General features: G+C 52.4%; 1 protein-coding gene across 2 annotated transcripts in view; it reads right to left on the bottom strand.

The window, feature by feature from the left end:
• CRAMP1 (cramped chromatin regulator 1) overlaps positions 1-16,004 on the bottom strand; it is a 102,082-nt gene that overhangs the window by 65,371 nt on the left and 20,707 nt on the right. For both annotated transcript variants that reach the window (XM_075318262.1, XM_075318261.1), the window contains exons 4-8: positions 13,161-13,314; positions 12,657-12,740; positions 11,593-11,641; positions 11,128-11,222; positions 10,488-10,611 (exon numbers count right to left, since the gene is read on the bottom strand). In XM_075318262.1, the coding sequence (XP_075174377.1) occupies positions 10,488-10,611; positions 11,128-11,222; positions 11,593-11,641; positions 12,657-12,740; positions 13,161-13,314 (506 nt within the window). The remainder of the gene's footprint in view (positions 1-10,487; positions 10,612-11,127; positions 11,223-11,592; positions 11,642-12,656; positions 12,741-13,160; positions 13,315-16,004) is intronic.

Here is a 16,004-nt window from a genome sequence, read left to right as displayed (position 1 = left end):
TGAGCCAAGCACCAAGCTAAGAATATCTTCCACGTCCTGTGATAGATCTTAGCTGAGGATGGTTTTCTAGCCTGTCTCATTGTGGCAACAACTTCATGAGATAAACCGGAGGCCGCTAGGATCCAGGACTCAATGGCCACACAGTCAGGTTCAGGGCCGCAGAATTCAGATGGAAAAACGGCCCTTGAGACAGCAAATCTGGACGGTCTGGTAGTGCCCACGGTTGGCCTACCGTGAGATGCCACAGATCCGGGTACCACGACCTTCTTGGCCAGTCTGGAGCGACGAGAATGGCTCGATGGCAGTCGGACCTGATTTTCCGGAGAACTCTGGGTAACAATGCTAGAGGTGGGAACACATAGGGGAGTCGGAATTGCGACCAATCCTGAACCAAGGCGTCTGCCGCCAGCGCTCGGTGATCGTGAGACCGTGCCATGAAAACTGGGACCTTGTTGTTGTGCCGTGACGCCATCAGATCGACGTCCGGCGTCCCCCAGCGGCAACAGATCTGCTGAAACACGTCCGGGTGAAGGGACCATTCTCCTGCGTCCATGCCCTGGCGACTGAGAAAGTCTGCTTCCCAGTTTTCCACGCCTGGGATGTGAACTGCGGATATGGTGGACGCTTTGCTTTCCACCCACGTCAAAATCCGCCGGACTTCCTGAAAGGCTTGGCGACTGCGTGTTCCCCCTTGGTGGTTGATGTACGCCACCGCCGTGGAATTGTCCGACTGAATCCGAATCTGCTTGCCTTCCAGCCATTGTTGGAAGGCTCGCAGAGCAAGGTAGATTGCTCTGATTTCCAGAACATTGATCTGCAGGGTGGACTCTTCCTGAGTCCACGTCCCCTGAGCCCTGTGGTGGAGAAACACCGCTCCCCACCCTGATAGGCTCGCATCCGTCGTGACCACTGCCCAGGACGGAGGAAGGAACGACTTTCCCTGTGACAATGAGGTGGGGAGAAGCCACCAACGCAGAGAGTCCTTGGCAGTCTGAGAGAGGGAGACAGTCCTGTCGAGGGACGTCGACTTCCCGTCCCATTGGCGGAGAATGTCCCATTGTAGAGGGCGCAGATGAAACTGCGCGAACGGGACCGCCTCCATTGCTGCTACCATCTTTCCTAGGAAATGCATGAGGCGCCTCAGTGAGTGCGACTGGCTCTGAAGGAGAGATTGCACTCCTGTCCTTAGCGCACACTGCTTGTCCAGTGGAAGCTTCACTATCGCTGAGAGAGTATGAAACTCCATGCCAAGATAAGTCAGAGATTGGGTCGGGATGAGATGCGACTTTGGAAAGTTGATAATCCACCCGAAACTCTGGAGAGTGTCTAGTGCCACCTTCAGACTGTGTTGGCATGCCTCTTGAGAGTGTGCCTTTATAAGCAGGTCGTCTAGATACGGGATGACCGAGTGGCCCTGCGAGTGCAGAACAGCTACTACTGCTGCCATGACCTTGGTGAAGACCCGGGGGGCTGTTGCCAGACCGAAAGGTAACGCCACGAACTGCAGGTGTTCGTCGTGTATGACGAAGCGTAGGAAACGCTGATGCTCTGGCGCAATCGGCACGTGGAGATACGCATCTTTGATATCTATTGATGCTAGAAAATCTCCTTGAGACATTGAGGCTATGACGGAGCGTAGGGATTCCATCCGGAACCTCCTGACTTTTACGTGTCTGTTGAGCAACTTTAGATCCAGGACGGGTCGATACGATCCGTCCTTTTTTGGGACTACAAACAGATTGGAGTAAAAACCGTGACCTTGTTCCTGAAGAGGGACGGAGATCACCACTCCTTCCGCCTTTAGAGCGGCCACCGCCTGCAACAGAGCATCGGCTCGGTCTGGTGGTGGAGAAGTTGTGAAGAAACGAGTTGGCGGACGAGAACTGAACTCTATCCTGTACCCGTGAGACAGAATATCCCTCACCCAACGGTCTTTGACGCGTGACAGCCAAATGTCGCCAAAGTGGGAAAGCCTCCCACCGACCGAGGGTGTGGGAATCGGAGACTGCAAGTCAGGAGGACGCCGTCTTGGCAACGGTTCCTCCGGCTGTCCTTTTTGGGCGTGACTGAGACCTCCAAGAATCTGAGCGTCTCTGGTCTTTTTGAGTCTTTTTTGACGAGGCGAATTGGGACCTGCCCGGTCCTCGAAAGGACCGATAACCAGACTGACCCTTCCTCTGTTGGGGTTTGTTTTGTCTGTGTTGCGGTAAGGATGAGTCCTTACCCTTGGAGTGTTTGATGATTTCATCCAAACGCTCTCCAAACAATCGGTCACGAGAAAAAGGCAAATTGGTTAAGCACTTCTTGGAATGAGAATCTGCTTTCCAATGTCTCAACCACAGGGCCCTACGCAAAACAACGGAGTTGGCTGACGCCACTGCCGTGCGGCTTGTAGCATCAAGAACAGCATTAATCGCGTACGATGCGAATGCCGACATTTGCGAGGTCAATGGTGCTACCTGCGGGGCAAATGCACGTGTGACTGAGTCGACTTGCACAAGCCCGGCTGAGATAGCTTGGAGTGCCCATACGGCAGCAAAAGATGGCGCTAACGACGCTCCAATCGCTTCATAGATGGATTTCAGCCAGAGCTCCATCTGCCTGTCAGTGGCATCTTTAAGTGCCGCTCCATCTTCAACTGCAACCAAGGATCTAGCTGCAAGCCTGGAAATTGGAGGATCCACTTTTGGACACTGGGTCCAACCCTTGACCACCTCAGGGGGAAAAGGATAGCGTGTATCTTTAAGCCGTTTAGAAAAACGCCTTTCCGGATAAGCGTGGGGTTTCTGGATTGCGTCTCTAAAGTCAGCGTGGTCCAGAAAAGTGCTTAATGTACGCTTAGGATATCTGAAATGGATTTTCTCGTGCTGCGAAGCTGACTCCTCTACAGGAGGAGCTGGTGGGGAAATATTTAACATCTTATTGATGGACGCTATAAGATCATTAACTATGGCGTCACCATCTGGTGTATCTAGATTGAGAGCGGTCCCAGGATCAGAATCCTGATCAGTGACGTCTGCTTCATCACCCATAGATTCATCTCGCTGGGATCCTGACCATTGAGATGAATGTGAAGGCCCCTCATAGCGAGCCCGCTTAGGTTGCCTGGGGCCATCGTCCGAGTCAGAGTCTTCACCCTGAGGTGTATGTGCCCGTCCCGGAGCTTGGAGGTAATTCAGCTGAGGGGGACCAGGGGGCAATGATTGCACAGTGTCCGTGGCCTGAAGTACAGGCCTAGCTCGCAATGTGTCAAGAATTTGTGACATAGTGAGAGACATTCTGTCAGCAAAAGCTGTAAACTCAGTTCCTGTCACCTGGACAGCATTCACAGGTGGTACACCCTGGGTCACGTCCAGCAGAGGTCCCGACTGTGCAAGCGCCGCAGGGGCCGAGCACTGCACACAATGGGGGTCAGTGGAGCCTGCCGGTAGAAAAGTCCCACATGCGGTACAGGAAGCATATAATGTCTGTGCCTTGGCACCCTTGCGTTTTGCGGACGACATGCTGTTGGCTCTCTGCAATGTGAGAGAGTCTATAGCCAAAGGGCGACAAGCGCTATGCAGTACAAAGTATTTGCAGGAACAAAATACTAAGATTACTACTGGCACAAGAGGGGGTGAGCCCAAAGGGCTGCTTACCGCCCGCTGAATAGCGGGTAAGAGGCGCAGAATTCCTTGTCTGGGTCTCCCCGGCTCCCCTCTGCAGCTCAGCGTGTCAGCAGGAATGGCTGCCGGCGTCTGTGGAGAGGGGCGGTCCGTGGGAGTTCCCAAACAAAAGTGCGGGAAACAGTGTCCCTTCTGTGCCTATTGTGAGGGCTGGAGTATGTAAAAACGACTCCAGCCCTCGGCGCTGATGCACTGACCAGCGTCCCGCCCCTCTCCTGACTGGCAGGTCCGGGGGCGGGAACGAACGGAAATAGGCCGCAAAAGCCGGGGACTCGAGTTATCAGCGCGGCCGCCGTAAAAGCGCGGCCCGCGCTGAAGTCCCCGGCGCACCACAAGTGCCAGCCGCGCCGCAGTCCCAGCGGCCGGCGCGACCTTTTCCCAAAAGTGTGCCTGCTTCAGCGAAGCTGAATGAGGCTATGGCACAAGCGCCGCAGCGCTGATGTCCCCGGCGCACTACAACACCCAGCATGCTGCGGTGTGAGCGCCAAATGCACGGGGACACAGAGTACCTTGAGGAAGCAGGGCCATGTCCCTGATGTACTCCGCTCCATCCAGCATCTTCTCCAGGGGCTGTAGATGGAGCACGGTCTCAGTGCCTGGAGACCAGTAATCCCACTTCACCCAGAGCCCTGTAAAAAGGGATGGGGAAGGAATCAGCATGTGGGCTCCAGCCGCCGTACCCGCAATGGGTACCTCAACCTTACAAACACCTCCGACATACAGTGGGGTGAGAAGGGAGCATGCTGGGAGCCCTGTATGGGCCCTCTTTTCTTCCATCCGACATAGTCAGCAGCTGCTGCTGACTAAAAACAATGGAGCTATGCGTGCGTGTCTGACCTCCTGCGCACAAAGCTAAAACTGAGGAATCCGTACTCCTACGGGAGGGTGTATAGCCAGAAGGGGAGGGGCCTTACACTTTTAAGTGTAGTTCTTTGTGCGGCCTCCAGAGGCAGTAGCTATACACCCACTGTCTGGGTCTCCCAATTAGGAGCGAAAAAGAAATTCCCTTCTTCTTTGTCGCTCCTAATTGGGAGACCCAGACAATTGGGACGTCCAAAAGCAGTCCCTGGGTGGGTAAAAGAATACCTCGTGATAGGGCCGTCAAACAGCCCTGTCCTACAGGTGGGCAACCGCCGCCTGAAGGACTTGTCTACCTAGGCTGGCGTCCGCCGAAGCGTAGGTATGCACCTGATAATGCTTGGTAAAGGTGTGCAGACTCGACCAGGTAGCCGCCTGGCACACCTGCTGAGCCGTAGCCTGGTGCCGTAATGCCCAGGACGCACCCACGGCTCTGGTAGAATGGGCCTTCAGCCCTGAAGGAACCGGAAGCCCCGCAGAACGGTAGGTTTCAAGAATTGGTTCCTTGATCCACCGAGCCAGGGTGGATTTGGAAGCTTGCGACCCTTTACGCTGACCAGCGACAAGGACAAAGAGTGCATCCGAGCGGCGTAAGGGCGCCGTGCGGGAAATGTAGATCCTGAGTGCTCTGACCAGATCCAACAAATGCAAACCTTTCTCAAATTGATGAACTGGATGAGGACACAAGGAAGGTAATGTGACATCCTGATTGAGATGAAGGGGGGATACCACCTTAGGGAGAAACTCAGGAACCGGACGTAGAACCACCTTGTCCTGGTGAAACACCAGGAAGGGAGATTTGCATGAGAGCGCCGCTAGCTCGGACACTCTCCGAAGAGACGTGACCGCTACTAGAAAAGCCACTTTCTGTGAAAGACGAGAAAGGGAAACATCCTTTATAGGCTCGAAAGGCGGCTTCTGGAGAGCAATTAGAACCTTGTTCAGATCCCAGGGCTCTAACGGCCGCTTGTAAGGAGGGACGATATGACCAACTCCTTGCAGGAACGTGCGCACCTGAGTAAGTCGTGCTAGGCGTTTCTGAAAAAATACAGATAGCGCTGAGACTTGTCCTTTAAGGGAGCTGAGCGACAAACCTTTTTCCAACCCGGATTGCAGGAAGGAAAGAAAAGTAGGCAATGCAAAAGGCCAGGGAGGAACTCCCTGAGCCGCGCACCAAGATAAGAATATCTTCCACGTCCTGTGGTAGATCTTGGCGGAGGATGGTTTTCTAGCCTGTCTCATGGTGGTAATAACCTCTCGAGATAGTCCTGAAGACGCTAGGATCCAGGACTCAATGGCCACACAGTCAGGTTCAGGGCCGCAGAATTCAGGTGGAAAAACGGCCCTTGAGATAGCAAGTCTGGTCGTTCTGGTAGTGCCCATGGTTGGCCTACCGTGAGGTGCCACAGATCTGGGTACCACGATCTCCTCGGCCAGTCTGGAGCGACGAGGATGGCGCGACGGCAGTCGGCCCTGATCTTGCGCAGCACTCTGGGTAACAATGCCAGAGGTGGAAACACATAAGGTAGCCGGAATTGCGACCAATCTTGAACTAAGGCGTCTGCCGCCAGAGCTCGGTGATCGTGAGACCGTGCCATGAAAGCCGGGACCTTGTTGTTGTACCGTGACGCCATCAGGTCGACGTCCGGCATCCCCCAGCGGCGACAGATCTCCTGGAACATGTCCGGATGAAGGGACCATTCCCCTGCGTCCATACCCTGGCGACTGAGGAAGTCTGCTTCCCAGTTTTCCACGCCTGGGATGTGAACTGCGGATATGGTGGAAGCCGTGTCTTCCACCCACGTTAGAATCCGTCGGACTTCCTGGAAGGCTTGCCGACTGCGTGTGCCACCTTGGTGGTTGATGTATGCTACCGCTGTGGAGTTGTCCGACTGAATTCGGATCTGCTTGCCTTCCAGCCACTGCTGGAAGGCTTGTAGGGCAAGATACACTGCTCTGATTTCTAGAACATTGATCTGAAGGGTGGACTCTTGCTGAGTCCACGTACCCTGAGCCCTGTGGTGGAGAAAAACCGCTCCCCACCCTGACAGGCTCGCGTCCGTCGTGACCACCGCCCAGGATGGGGGTAGGAAGGACTTTCCCTTTGACAATGAGGTGGGAAGAAGCCACCACTGAAGAGATTCCTTGGCCGCCTGAGAAAGGGAGACGTTCCTGTCGAGGGACGTCGACCTCCCGTCCCATTGGCGGAGAATGTCCCATTGTAGTGGACGCAGATGAAACTGCGCGAAAGGGACTGCCTCCATTGCTGCTACCATCTTCCCTAGGAAGTGCATGAGGCGTCTCAAGGGGTGTGACTGGCCTTGAAGGAGAGATTGCACCCCTGTCTGTAGTGAACGCTGTTTGTCCAGCGGAAGCTTCACTATCGCTGAGAGAGTATGAAACTCCATGCCAAGATATGTTAGCGACTGGGTCGGAGTTAGATTTGACTTTGAAAAGTTGATGATCCACCCGAAACTCTGGAGAGTCTCCAGCGCAACGTTCAGGCTGTGTTGGCATGCTTCTGGAGAGGGTGCCTTGACAAGTAGATCGTCCAAATACGGGATCACAGAGTGACCTTGAGAGTGCAGGACTGCAACTACTGCTGCCATGACCTTGGTGAAGACACGTGGGGCTGTCGCCAGCCCGAAAGGCAGAGCTACGAACTGAAGGTGTTCGTCTCCTATAACAAAGCGTAGAAAACGCTGGTGCTCTGGCGCAATCGGCACGTGGAGATAAGCATCCTTGATGTCTATAGATGCTAGGAAATCTCCCTGGGACATTGAGGCGATGACGGAGCGAAGGGATTCCATTCGGAACCGCCTGGTTTTTACATGCTTGTTGAGCAGTTTTAGATCCAGAACGGGACGGAATGACCCGTCCTTTTTTGGCACCACAAACAAGTTGGAGTAAAAACCGTGACCTTGTTCCAGAAGAGGAACGGGGGTCACCACTCCTTCCGCTTTTAGAGTGGCCACCGCTAGCCGCAGAGCATCGGCTCGGTCGGGAGGTGGAGAAGTTCTGAAGAAGCGAGTTGGAGGACGAGAGCTGAACTCTATCCTGTACCCGTGAGACAGAATGTCTCTCACCCAACGGTCTGTGACCTGTGGCAGCCAAATGTCGCCAAAGCGGGAGAGCCTGCCACCGACCGAGGATGCGGAGAGAGGAGGCCGAAAGTCATGAGGAAGCCGCCTTGGTAGCGGGTCTTCCGGCTGTCTTTTTTGGGCGTGACTGAGTTCGCCAAGAATCTGAGCTCCTCTGATCCTTTTGAGTCCTTTTGGACGAGGAGAATTGGGACCTGCCTGAGCCTCGAAAGGACCGAAACCCCGACTGTCCTCTCCTCTGTTGGGGTTTATTTTGTCTGGGCTGAGGTAAAGATGAATCTTTACCCTTGGAGTGTTTAATGATTTCATCTAAGCGCTCCCCAAACAGACGGTCACGAGAAAATGGCAAACTGGTTAAACACTTTTTGGAAGCAGAATCTGCCTTCCATTCTCTTAACCACAAGGCTCTGCGTAAAACTACGGAATTGGCGGACGCCACTGCCGTACGGCTCGTAGAGTCTAGGACAGCATTAATCGCGTAAGACGCAAATGCAGACATTTGAGAGGTTAAGGGTGCCACCTGCGGAGCAGATGTACGTGTGACCGTGTCAATCTGTGTAAGACCAGCTGAAATAGCTTGGAGTGCCCATACGGCTGCGAATGCTGGAGCAAACGACGCGCCGATAGCTTCATAGATGGATTTCAACCAGAGCTCCATCTGCCTGTCAGTGGCATCTTTAAGTGCCGCCCCATCTTCCACTGCAACTAAGGATCTAGCTGCAAGCCTGGAGATTGGAGGATCCACCTTGGGACACTGGGTCCAGCCCTTGACCACGTCTGGGGGAAAAGGATAACGTGTATCCTTAAGCCGCTTGGAAAAACGCTTATCCGGATAAGCGTGGTGTTTCTGGATTGCCTCTCTAAAGTCAGAGTGGTCCAGAAATACACTTAATTTACGCTTGGGATACCTGAAATGGAATTTCTCCTGCTGTGAAGCTGACTCCTCCACAGGAGGAGCAGGGGGAGAAATGTCCAACATTTTATTGATAGACGCTATAAGATCATTCACTATGGCGTCACCATCTGGTGTATCCAAATTGAGAGCGGTCTCAGGATCAGAATCCTGATCAGCTACCTCTGCCTCATCATACAGAGAGTCCTCCTGCTGAGACCCTGACCAGTGTGATGAAGTCGAGGGCCGCTCATAGCGAGCTCGCTTGGGCTGTCTGGGACTGTCGTCCGTGTCAGAGCCATCACCCTGGGATGCAAGAGACACCCCCGGATCCCGGAGCTGTTCCGACTGAAGGGGACCAGGGAGCAATGAGTTAACAGTGTCCATGGCCTGAGGTACTGGTCTAGACTGCAAAGTTTCAAGAATTTTAGTCATAGTCACAGACAATCTGTCAGCAAAGACAGCAAACTCCGTCCCTGTCACCTGGACAGTATTCACAGGAGGTTCTGCCTGGGTCACCTCCAGCAGAGGCCCCGGCCGAGCAAGTGCCACTGGGGCCGAACACTGCACACAGTGGGGGTCAGTGGAACCTGCCGGTAAAACAGCCCCACAAGCGGTACAAGCAGCATAGAAAGCCTGTGCCTTGGCACTTTTGCTTTTTGCGGTCGACATGCTGTTGTGTCCTCTGAGAAAAACTAGGAGGGTATATAGCAGAGGATCCCCAGCGACCGTACAGTGCAATGTAAAGCTGCAAGCATAAAATACAATATACACTTCGGCACCAGTGGGGGTCAGCCCTTGAGGGCAGCTTACCGCCCGCTGAAAAGCGGGTGTGTGGGCACCAGAATCCCGTGTCTGGGTCTCCCAGTCTCCTCTCTCCAGCTCAGACTGCACACAGGAATGGCTGCCGGCGTCCTGTGAAGAGAGGGATCGTGGGCGTGCCTCAAACAAAGTGCGGGAAACTGGCGTCCCACTGTGCCCAGTGTGAGGGCTGGAGTATGCAAAGCAGACTCCAGCCCTCTGCGCTGACGTTCTATACAGCGTCCCGCCCTTCCCCTGACTGGCAGGCCTGGGGGCGGGAACGAAACGAAACTAGGCCGCAGAAAGCCGGGGACTCGAGTAATAAGCGCGGCCGTGATATATGCACGGCCAGCGCGGAAGTCCCCGGCGCACCACAAGTCCCAGCCGCGCCGCAGCGAAAAAACTGACAACAGCGGCCGCGCGGCAGTTTCAAATACATGTCCCCTCTCAGCAAAGCTGTAGATAGGAATGGCACCAGCGCGCAGCGCTATTGTCCCCGGCGCACTAACACACCCAGCAATGCTGCAGTGTGCGCGCGGTCTGTACGGGGACACAGAGTACCTTGGCGTAGCAGGGCCCTGTCCCTGACGATACTCCGCTCCATATCCAGCAGATTCCCCAGGGGCTGTGGACGGAGCACGGTCTCTGTGCCTGGAGACCGGTAAATCCCACTTCACCCAGAGCCCTAAGGGGGATGGGGAAGGATGCAGCATGTGGGCTCCAGCCTCTGTACCCGCAATGGGTACCTCAACCTTAACAAACACCGCCGACAAAAGTGGGGTGAGAAGGGAGCATGCTGGGGGCCCTAGTATGGGCCCTCTTTTCTTCCATCCGACATAGTCAGCAGCTGCTGCTGACTAAACAGTGGAGCTATGCGTGTATGTGTGCCTCCTTCGCACAAAGCATGAAAACTGAGGAGCCCGTGATCCCACGGGAGGGTGTATAGGCAGAAGGGGAGGGGCCTTACACTTTTAAGTGTAATACTTTGTGTGGCCTCCGGAGGCAGTAGCTATACACCCAATTGTCTGGGTCTCCCAATTAGGAGCGACAAAGAAAAAAAGTGTGTCTTATAATCCGGAAATTACGGTACTCCCCAATCCTACGGACATTTGATACCGTGCATTGATCATATAACCCTTTATGTTACAGTAACAGTACAATTCCCAGTACCTGAGCCGGGGGTTCTGTGCCAGGCTCTGCACACGGGCCCAAGCCTGGTTGTTTCGGGGTTGTAGTTCTACAGGTACTTTTAGAGGCAGCCGGACCGGTTTCTGATCTTCCTCATCACTCAGACCTAAAAGATCAATACAGAACAACAGAAAATCAGCGCCGATTTCAAGTCACGATGAGAAATTCTCAATTCCGCAAAAGAGAAGAAAAGAATACAAATAATAAAATTCAATTCTGATCGTATTCAGAATTTTTTGTTGGGGTTTTTTTTTTCATTTTTTTATTAACATTCTTTAGGCGTCTTTTTCTGGACTTTTTTATTTATCACTCAACAATAAAGAAACGACTTGTGATTTTTCTAACAATCTTAAGAAGAAGCTCCTACGTCTATTGAGCCTTCCTATTGACTTGTATTGTAAGTACTGATAGTGGAGCAAGCCTGCAGAATGGTCAGGTCACTTTGGAAACCTGAAGCAAATAACTGAACATCTGCACAGCAGGTCGATTTGACATAGAAATGCATATGTTCTTTGTAGTCAATGTTTTCTGATGGGTTATCAAGCCGACCTCCCAGAATAAGGCGTCTTGTGCACAGATCCCTAATATTGGATGGCAAAGTTTAGTTACAAAATGTATATACCAGTCTTTCCTTCGGGATCGCAGAGTTTCTTCAGTGCTCGGCACATTGGAGCTTTGATCCGCAAGTTCCTGCCCTTGTATCGCACCGTGGTCGCCCTGTGAAAAGACAGATATTAATCTACATTAGCCTAGTGCTTTTGCCTCCCCATCTGTTGCTGAACTATAAGTCCCAGCATGCCATTACATCTAAAGAATATCTACTGTACCCAGCACGGTTGTCATTAATGGTCAGCGCTGCACTTCGCAGTACAGTTGAATGGGCACCACTGTGCTGGAAACCAGTAATGGGTGTGCAGAGCTCAGTGCGGTAACTATTGAAAAGTGATGACCTATCCAAACAATATGCCATCACTTCAAACAATGAGACAGGAAAGCCCCCCGCAGCTGATCAATCCACTGCGTCCCTTGCAGTTTGGTACTACTACACAAGCGGGTAAGTTCCTTGTACAGACCCGATCTTACTCACCCCAACTGGATCAGCTCGTTCAGTTTGGCTGCATTCTTATCGTCCATACCTACAGAGGCAAAAGAAAGCCAGAATCAGTGGCACCCGAGGCTAAAATGCATCAATTAGTAAAATTCCTGCAGATCTGAGGGGGTCTGAACCCCGAAACCACCACCGATCACTCATTTCAGCAAACAGCAATGCAACGTTCCTGACCCGAGGGCGGAAACAAGGGGCGACGAGGACCCGAGGGCGGAAACAAGGGGCGACGAGGACCCGAGGGCGGAAACAAGGGGCGACGAGGACCCGAGGGCGGAAACAAGGGGCGATGAGGACCCGAGGGCGGAAACAAGGGGCGACGAGGACCCGAGGGCAGAAACAAGGGGCGACGAGGACCCGAGGGTGGAAACAACAGACAACGAGGACCCGAAGGCGGAAACAACAGACAACGAGGACCCGAAGGCGGAAACAACAGACGACGAGGACCCGAGGGCAGACAGAAGGAGGAGAACCGAAGGGCAAATAATAAGAAGTGGGGTGGCCAACTACGCAAAGAAAAAAAAGCCAGAAGTGCTCTCTGGTGAAGGCATGTCAGAGACTGCAGCACTCGTTGTCAATCCCACCAAGGATGGAAAATTGCAAAATGTACCTGAAAAATGGCGATATGGAGGCGCTGTCCCACCAAAATGTAAAAGTAAAGTAAAAACGTTTAGTGAATATAAAACTATGGTGGTACTTATTCAATAAAATTTTTACTTTAATTTTACATTCCGGTGGGACAGCGCCTCCATATCGCCATTTTTTTCACTACATTTTGCAATTTATAACTATGCGTCTTACATAAATCAGATGGTTGTACTCAGGAACATTTCTGTATACGGATCCATGGCATGCTATGACTGGCAGCTCCAATAAAGATATCCATATACACGCTTACCACACTCTGCTTCACCAATGAGCTTTACGCAGTGTAGCGTCTTCTTAAACACCAGATCATAAATTGTTTTGCTTAACATTTTTCGGCCAGGCTAATAAAAAGGGAACGGCCCACAGCTAAACACTGGAGGCTACGGCATAACACTTACAGCCACCAATCTTCTTCCGCAGTTCTCCATAGCAGATCAGGCCATAAAGCTCCTGCGAGGACTTCTTAAGACCACAAGAAAATACTGCAAGATAAATAGAGGAGAAAGACCTGGGATGAGAACGGCATGGGACGATACGGAGGACAGAAATCACAATCAGTTGGGCGGTTTTTCCACATAGCTGTCAGAGGGCTTGGTTTTTTGAGGGACGAGTAGTAGTGTTTAACAGAACAAGGGGACAAAGTCCTTATATGTGTGTCCATCATCAGAAAATATTTCTGCAGAAGTCGCCAAAGACTTATAGATCCTTTATTTCAATTTTGCACATCATTAGGGGTGGAAAAAATCCAGCGAAGCCCAATTAACCAAACACCTCTGAGGCAGGTACTGCTGGAAGGGGCGGCTGCATCTATGGAGACCCCCGGGATGGAGCCTTTGCCAATAACATACCCATCCTACAGAAATGTCCACTTAATTCTGAGGAGGGGTGCGGGGAGTACTCACCATTGTTAAAATCAATGTATTTGGAGATCTTGTGCCACGTTCTGTAGTAGAAGTGCCGCACCTGCTCCTTATTCTTCACCATGCTGGCCGGTTTGGCTTTCTTCTTGTACTTGAGGGCAATGTTGTTCTGAATGGCTTCAAAATCCTTTCCGTGCTAAATAAATTGGAGAAGACAAGAATTGTCAAGGAGATTCACAAATTTCAATAATGACAAATCCTAAAAAGAAGGGAATTTTGTTTACTTACCGTAAATTCCTTTTCTTCTAGCTCCAATTGGGAGACCCAGACAATTGGGTGTATAGCTATTGCCTCCGGAGGCCACACAAAGTATTACACTTAAAAGTGTAAGGCCCCTCCCCTTCTGGCTATACACCCCCAGTGGGATCACTGGCTCACCAGTTTTAGTGCCAAAGCAAGAAGGAGGAAAGCCAATAACTGGTTTAAAGACCAATTCAATCCGAGGAAACATCGGAGAACTGAACCATACCACATGAACAACATGTGTACCCGAAAAAACAGAAAAACCCCGAGAAAACAGGGCGGGTGCTGGGTCTCCCAATTGGAGCTAGAAGAAAAGGAATTTACGGTAAGTAAACAAAATTCCCTTCTTCTTTTTCGCTCCTAATTGGGAGACCCAGACAATTGGGACGTCCAAAAGCAGTCCCTGGGTGGGTAAAAGAATACCTCGTGATAGGGCCGTCAAACAGCCCTTTCCTACAGGTGGGCAATCGCCGCCTGAAGGACTTATCTACCTAGGCTGGCGTCTGCCGAAGCGTAGGTATGCATCTGAAAATGCTTGGTAAAAGTATGCAGACTCAATCAGGTAGGTGCCTGACACACCTGCTGAGCCGTAGCCTGGTGCCGTAATGCCCAGGATGCACCCACGGCTCTGGTAGAATGGGCCTTCAGCCTTGAGAGAACCAGAAGCCCAGTAGAACTGTAGGTTTCAAGAATTGGTTCCTCGATCCCCCGAGCCAGGGTGGATTCAGAAGCTTGCGACTGTTTACGCCGACCAGCGACAAGGACAAAGAGTGCATCCGGGTGGCGCAGGAGCGCCATGCGGGAAGTAGAACCTGAGTGCTCTCACCAGAACCAACAGATGCAAATCCTTCTGAAATTGATGGACTGGACGAGGACACAAAGAAGGTGAGGTGATATCCTGATTGATATGAAAGTGGGATACCACCTTAGGGAGAATTCCGGAATCGGACGCAGAACTACCCTGTCCTGGTGAAGGACCAGGAAGGGATATTTGTATGAGAGCGTTGCTAGCTCGGAAACTCTCCTAAGAGACGAGACCGTTACTAGAAGGCCACTTCCCGAGAAAAGCGGGAAGGGAGACCTCTTTCAAAGGCTCGAAAGGCGGCATCTGGAGAGCAATTAGAACCTTGTTCAGATCCCAGGGCTCTAACGGCCGCTTGTACGGAGTGCTGAGACGACAAACTCCCCGTAGGAACGTGCGTACCTGAGGAAGTCGTTTCTGAAAAAATACAGATAGCGCTGAGACTTGTCCCTAAAGGGAACTGAGCGACAACCCTTTTTCCAACCTAGATTGCAGGAAGGAAGGAAACATAGACGATGCAACCGGCCAGGGAGAAACACCCTGCGCCGAGCACCGAGATAAGAATATCTTCCACGTCCTGTGGTCAATCTTGGCGGACGTTGGTATGCTAGCCTGTCTCATGGTGGCAACCACGTCCTGAGGTAATCCTGACGACACTAGGTTCCAGGACTCAATGCCACACCATCAGGTTGAGGGCCGTAGAATTCAAATGGAAGAATGGCCCTTGAGACAGCCAGTCTGATTGGTCTGGTAGTGCCCCCGGTTAGCCTACCGTGAGGCACCACAGAACCGGGAACCACAACATCCTCGGCCAATCTGTAGCGACGAGGATGGCGCGGCCGCAGTCGGTCCTGATCTAGCGCAGCAGTCTGGGCAACAATGCCAGAGGTGGCACATAAGGTAGCTGGAACTGCGACCAATGCTGAACTAAGGCGTCTGCCGCCAGAGCTCGATGATTGTGAAACCGTGCCATGAAGCTGGCACATTGATGTTGTGCCGTGACGCCATTAGATCGACGTCCGGCCTCTGTCAGCGGCGCCAGATCTCCTGAAACCCGTCCGGGTGAAGAGACCATACCCGTTCGGCCACACCCCGGCGACTTAGGAAGTCAGCTTCCTAGTTTTCCACGCCTGGGATGTGAACTGTGGATATGGTGGATGCCGTGTCTTCCACCCACATCAGAACCTGCCGGACTTCCTGGAAGGCTTGCCGGTTGCGCGTTCTTCCTTGGTGGTTGATGTATGCCACCGCTGTGGAGTTGTCCGACTGAAGTCGGATTTGCTTGCTGTCCAGCTGCTGTTGGAAGGTTTGTAGGGCAAGATACACTGCTCTGTGTTCAAGAACATTGATCTGAAGGGTGGACTCTTGCTGAGTCCACGTACCCTGAGCGCTGTGGTGGAGAAAAACTGCTCCCCACCCTGATAGACTCGCGTCTCTCGTAACTATCGCCCAGGATGGGGATAGGAAGGACCTTCTTTTTGACCATGAGGTGGGAAGAAGCCACCACCGTAGAGATTCCTTGTCCGCCTGAGAAAGAAAGACGACTCTGTTGAGGGAGGTCGACTCCCCGTCCCATTGGCGGAGAATGTCACATTGTAGTGGACGCAGATGAAACTGCGCGAAAAGAACTGCCTCCATTGCTACCATCTTACGTAGGAAGTGCAAGAGGCGTCTCAATGTGTGCGACTGGTTCTTAAAGAAGAGATTGCAGCCCGTAGTGAATGCTGTTTGTCTAGCGGAAGCTTCACTATCGCTGAGAGAGTATGAAACTCCATGCCTAG

Source organism: Anomaloglossus baeobatrachus, chromosome 7, assembly GCF_048569485.1.
Source record: "Anomaloglossus baeobatrachus isolate aAnoBae1 chromosome 7, aAnoBae1.hap1, whole genome shotgun sequence".
NCBI lineage: Eukaryota > Metazoa > Chordata > Amphibia > Anura > Aromobatidae > Anomaloglossus > Anomaloglossus baeobatrachus.
Note: the sequence above shows the minus strand (reverse complement) of the source record. Positions and strands in the feature narration are given on the sequence as shown.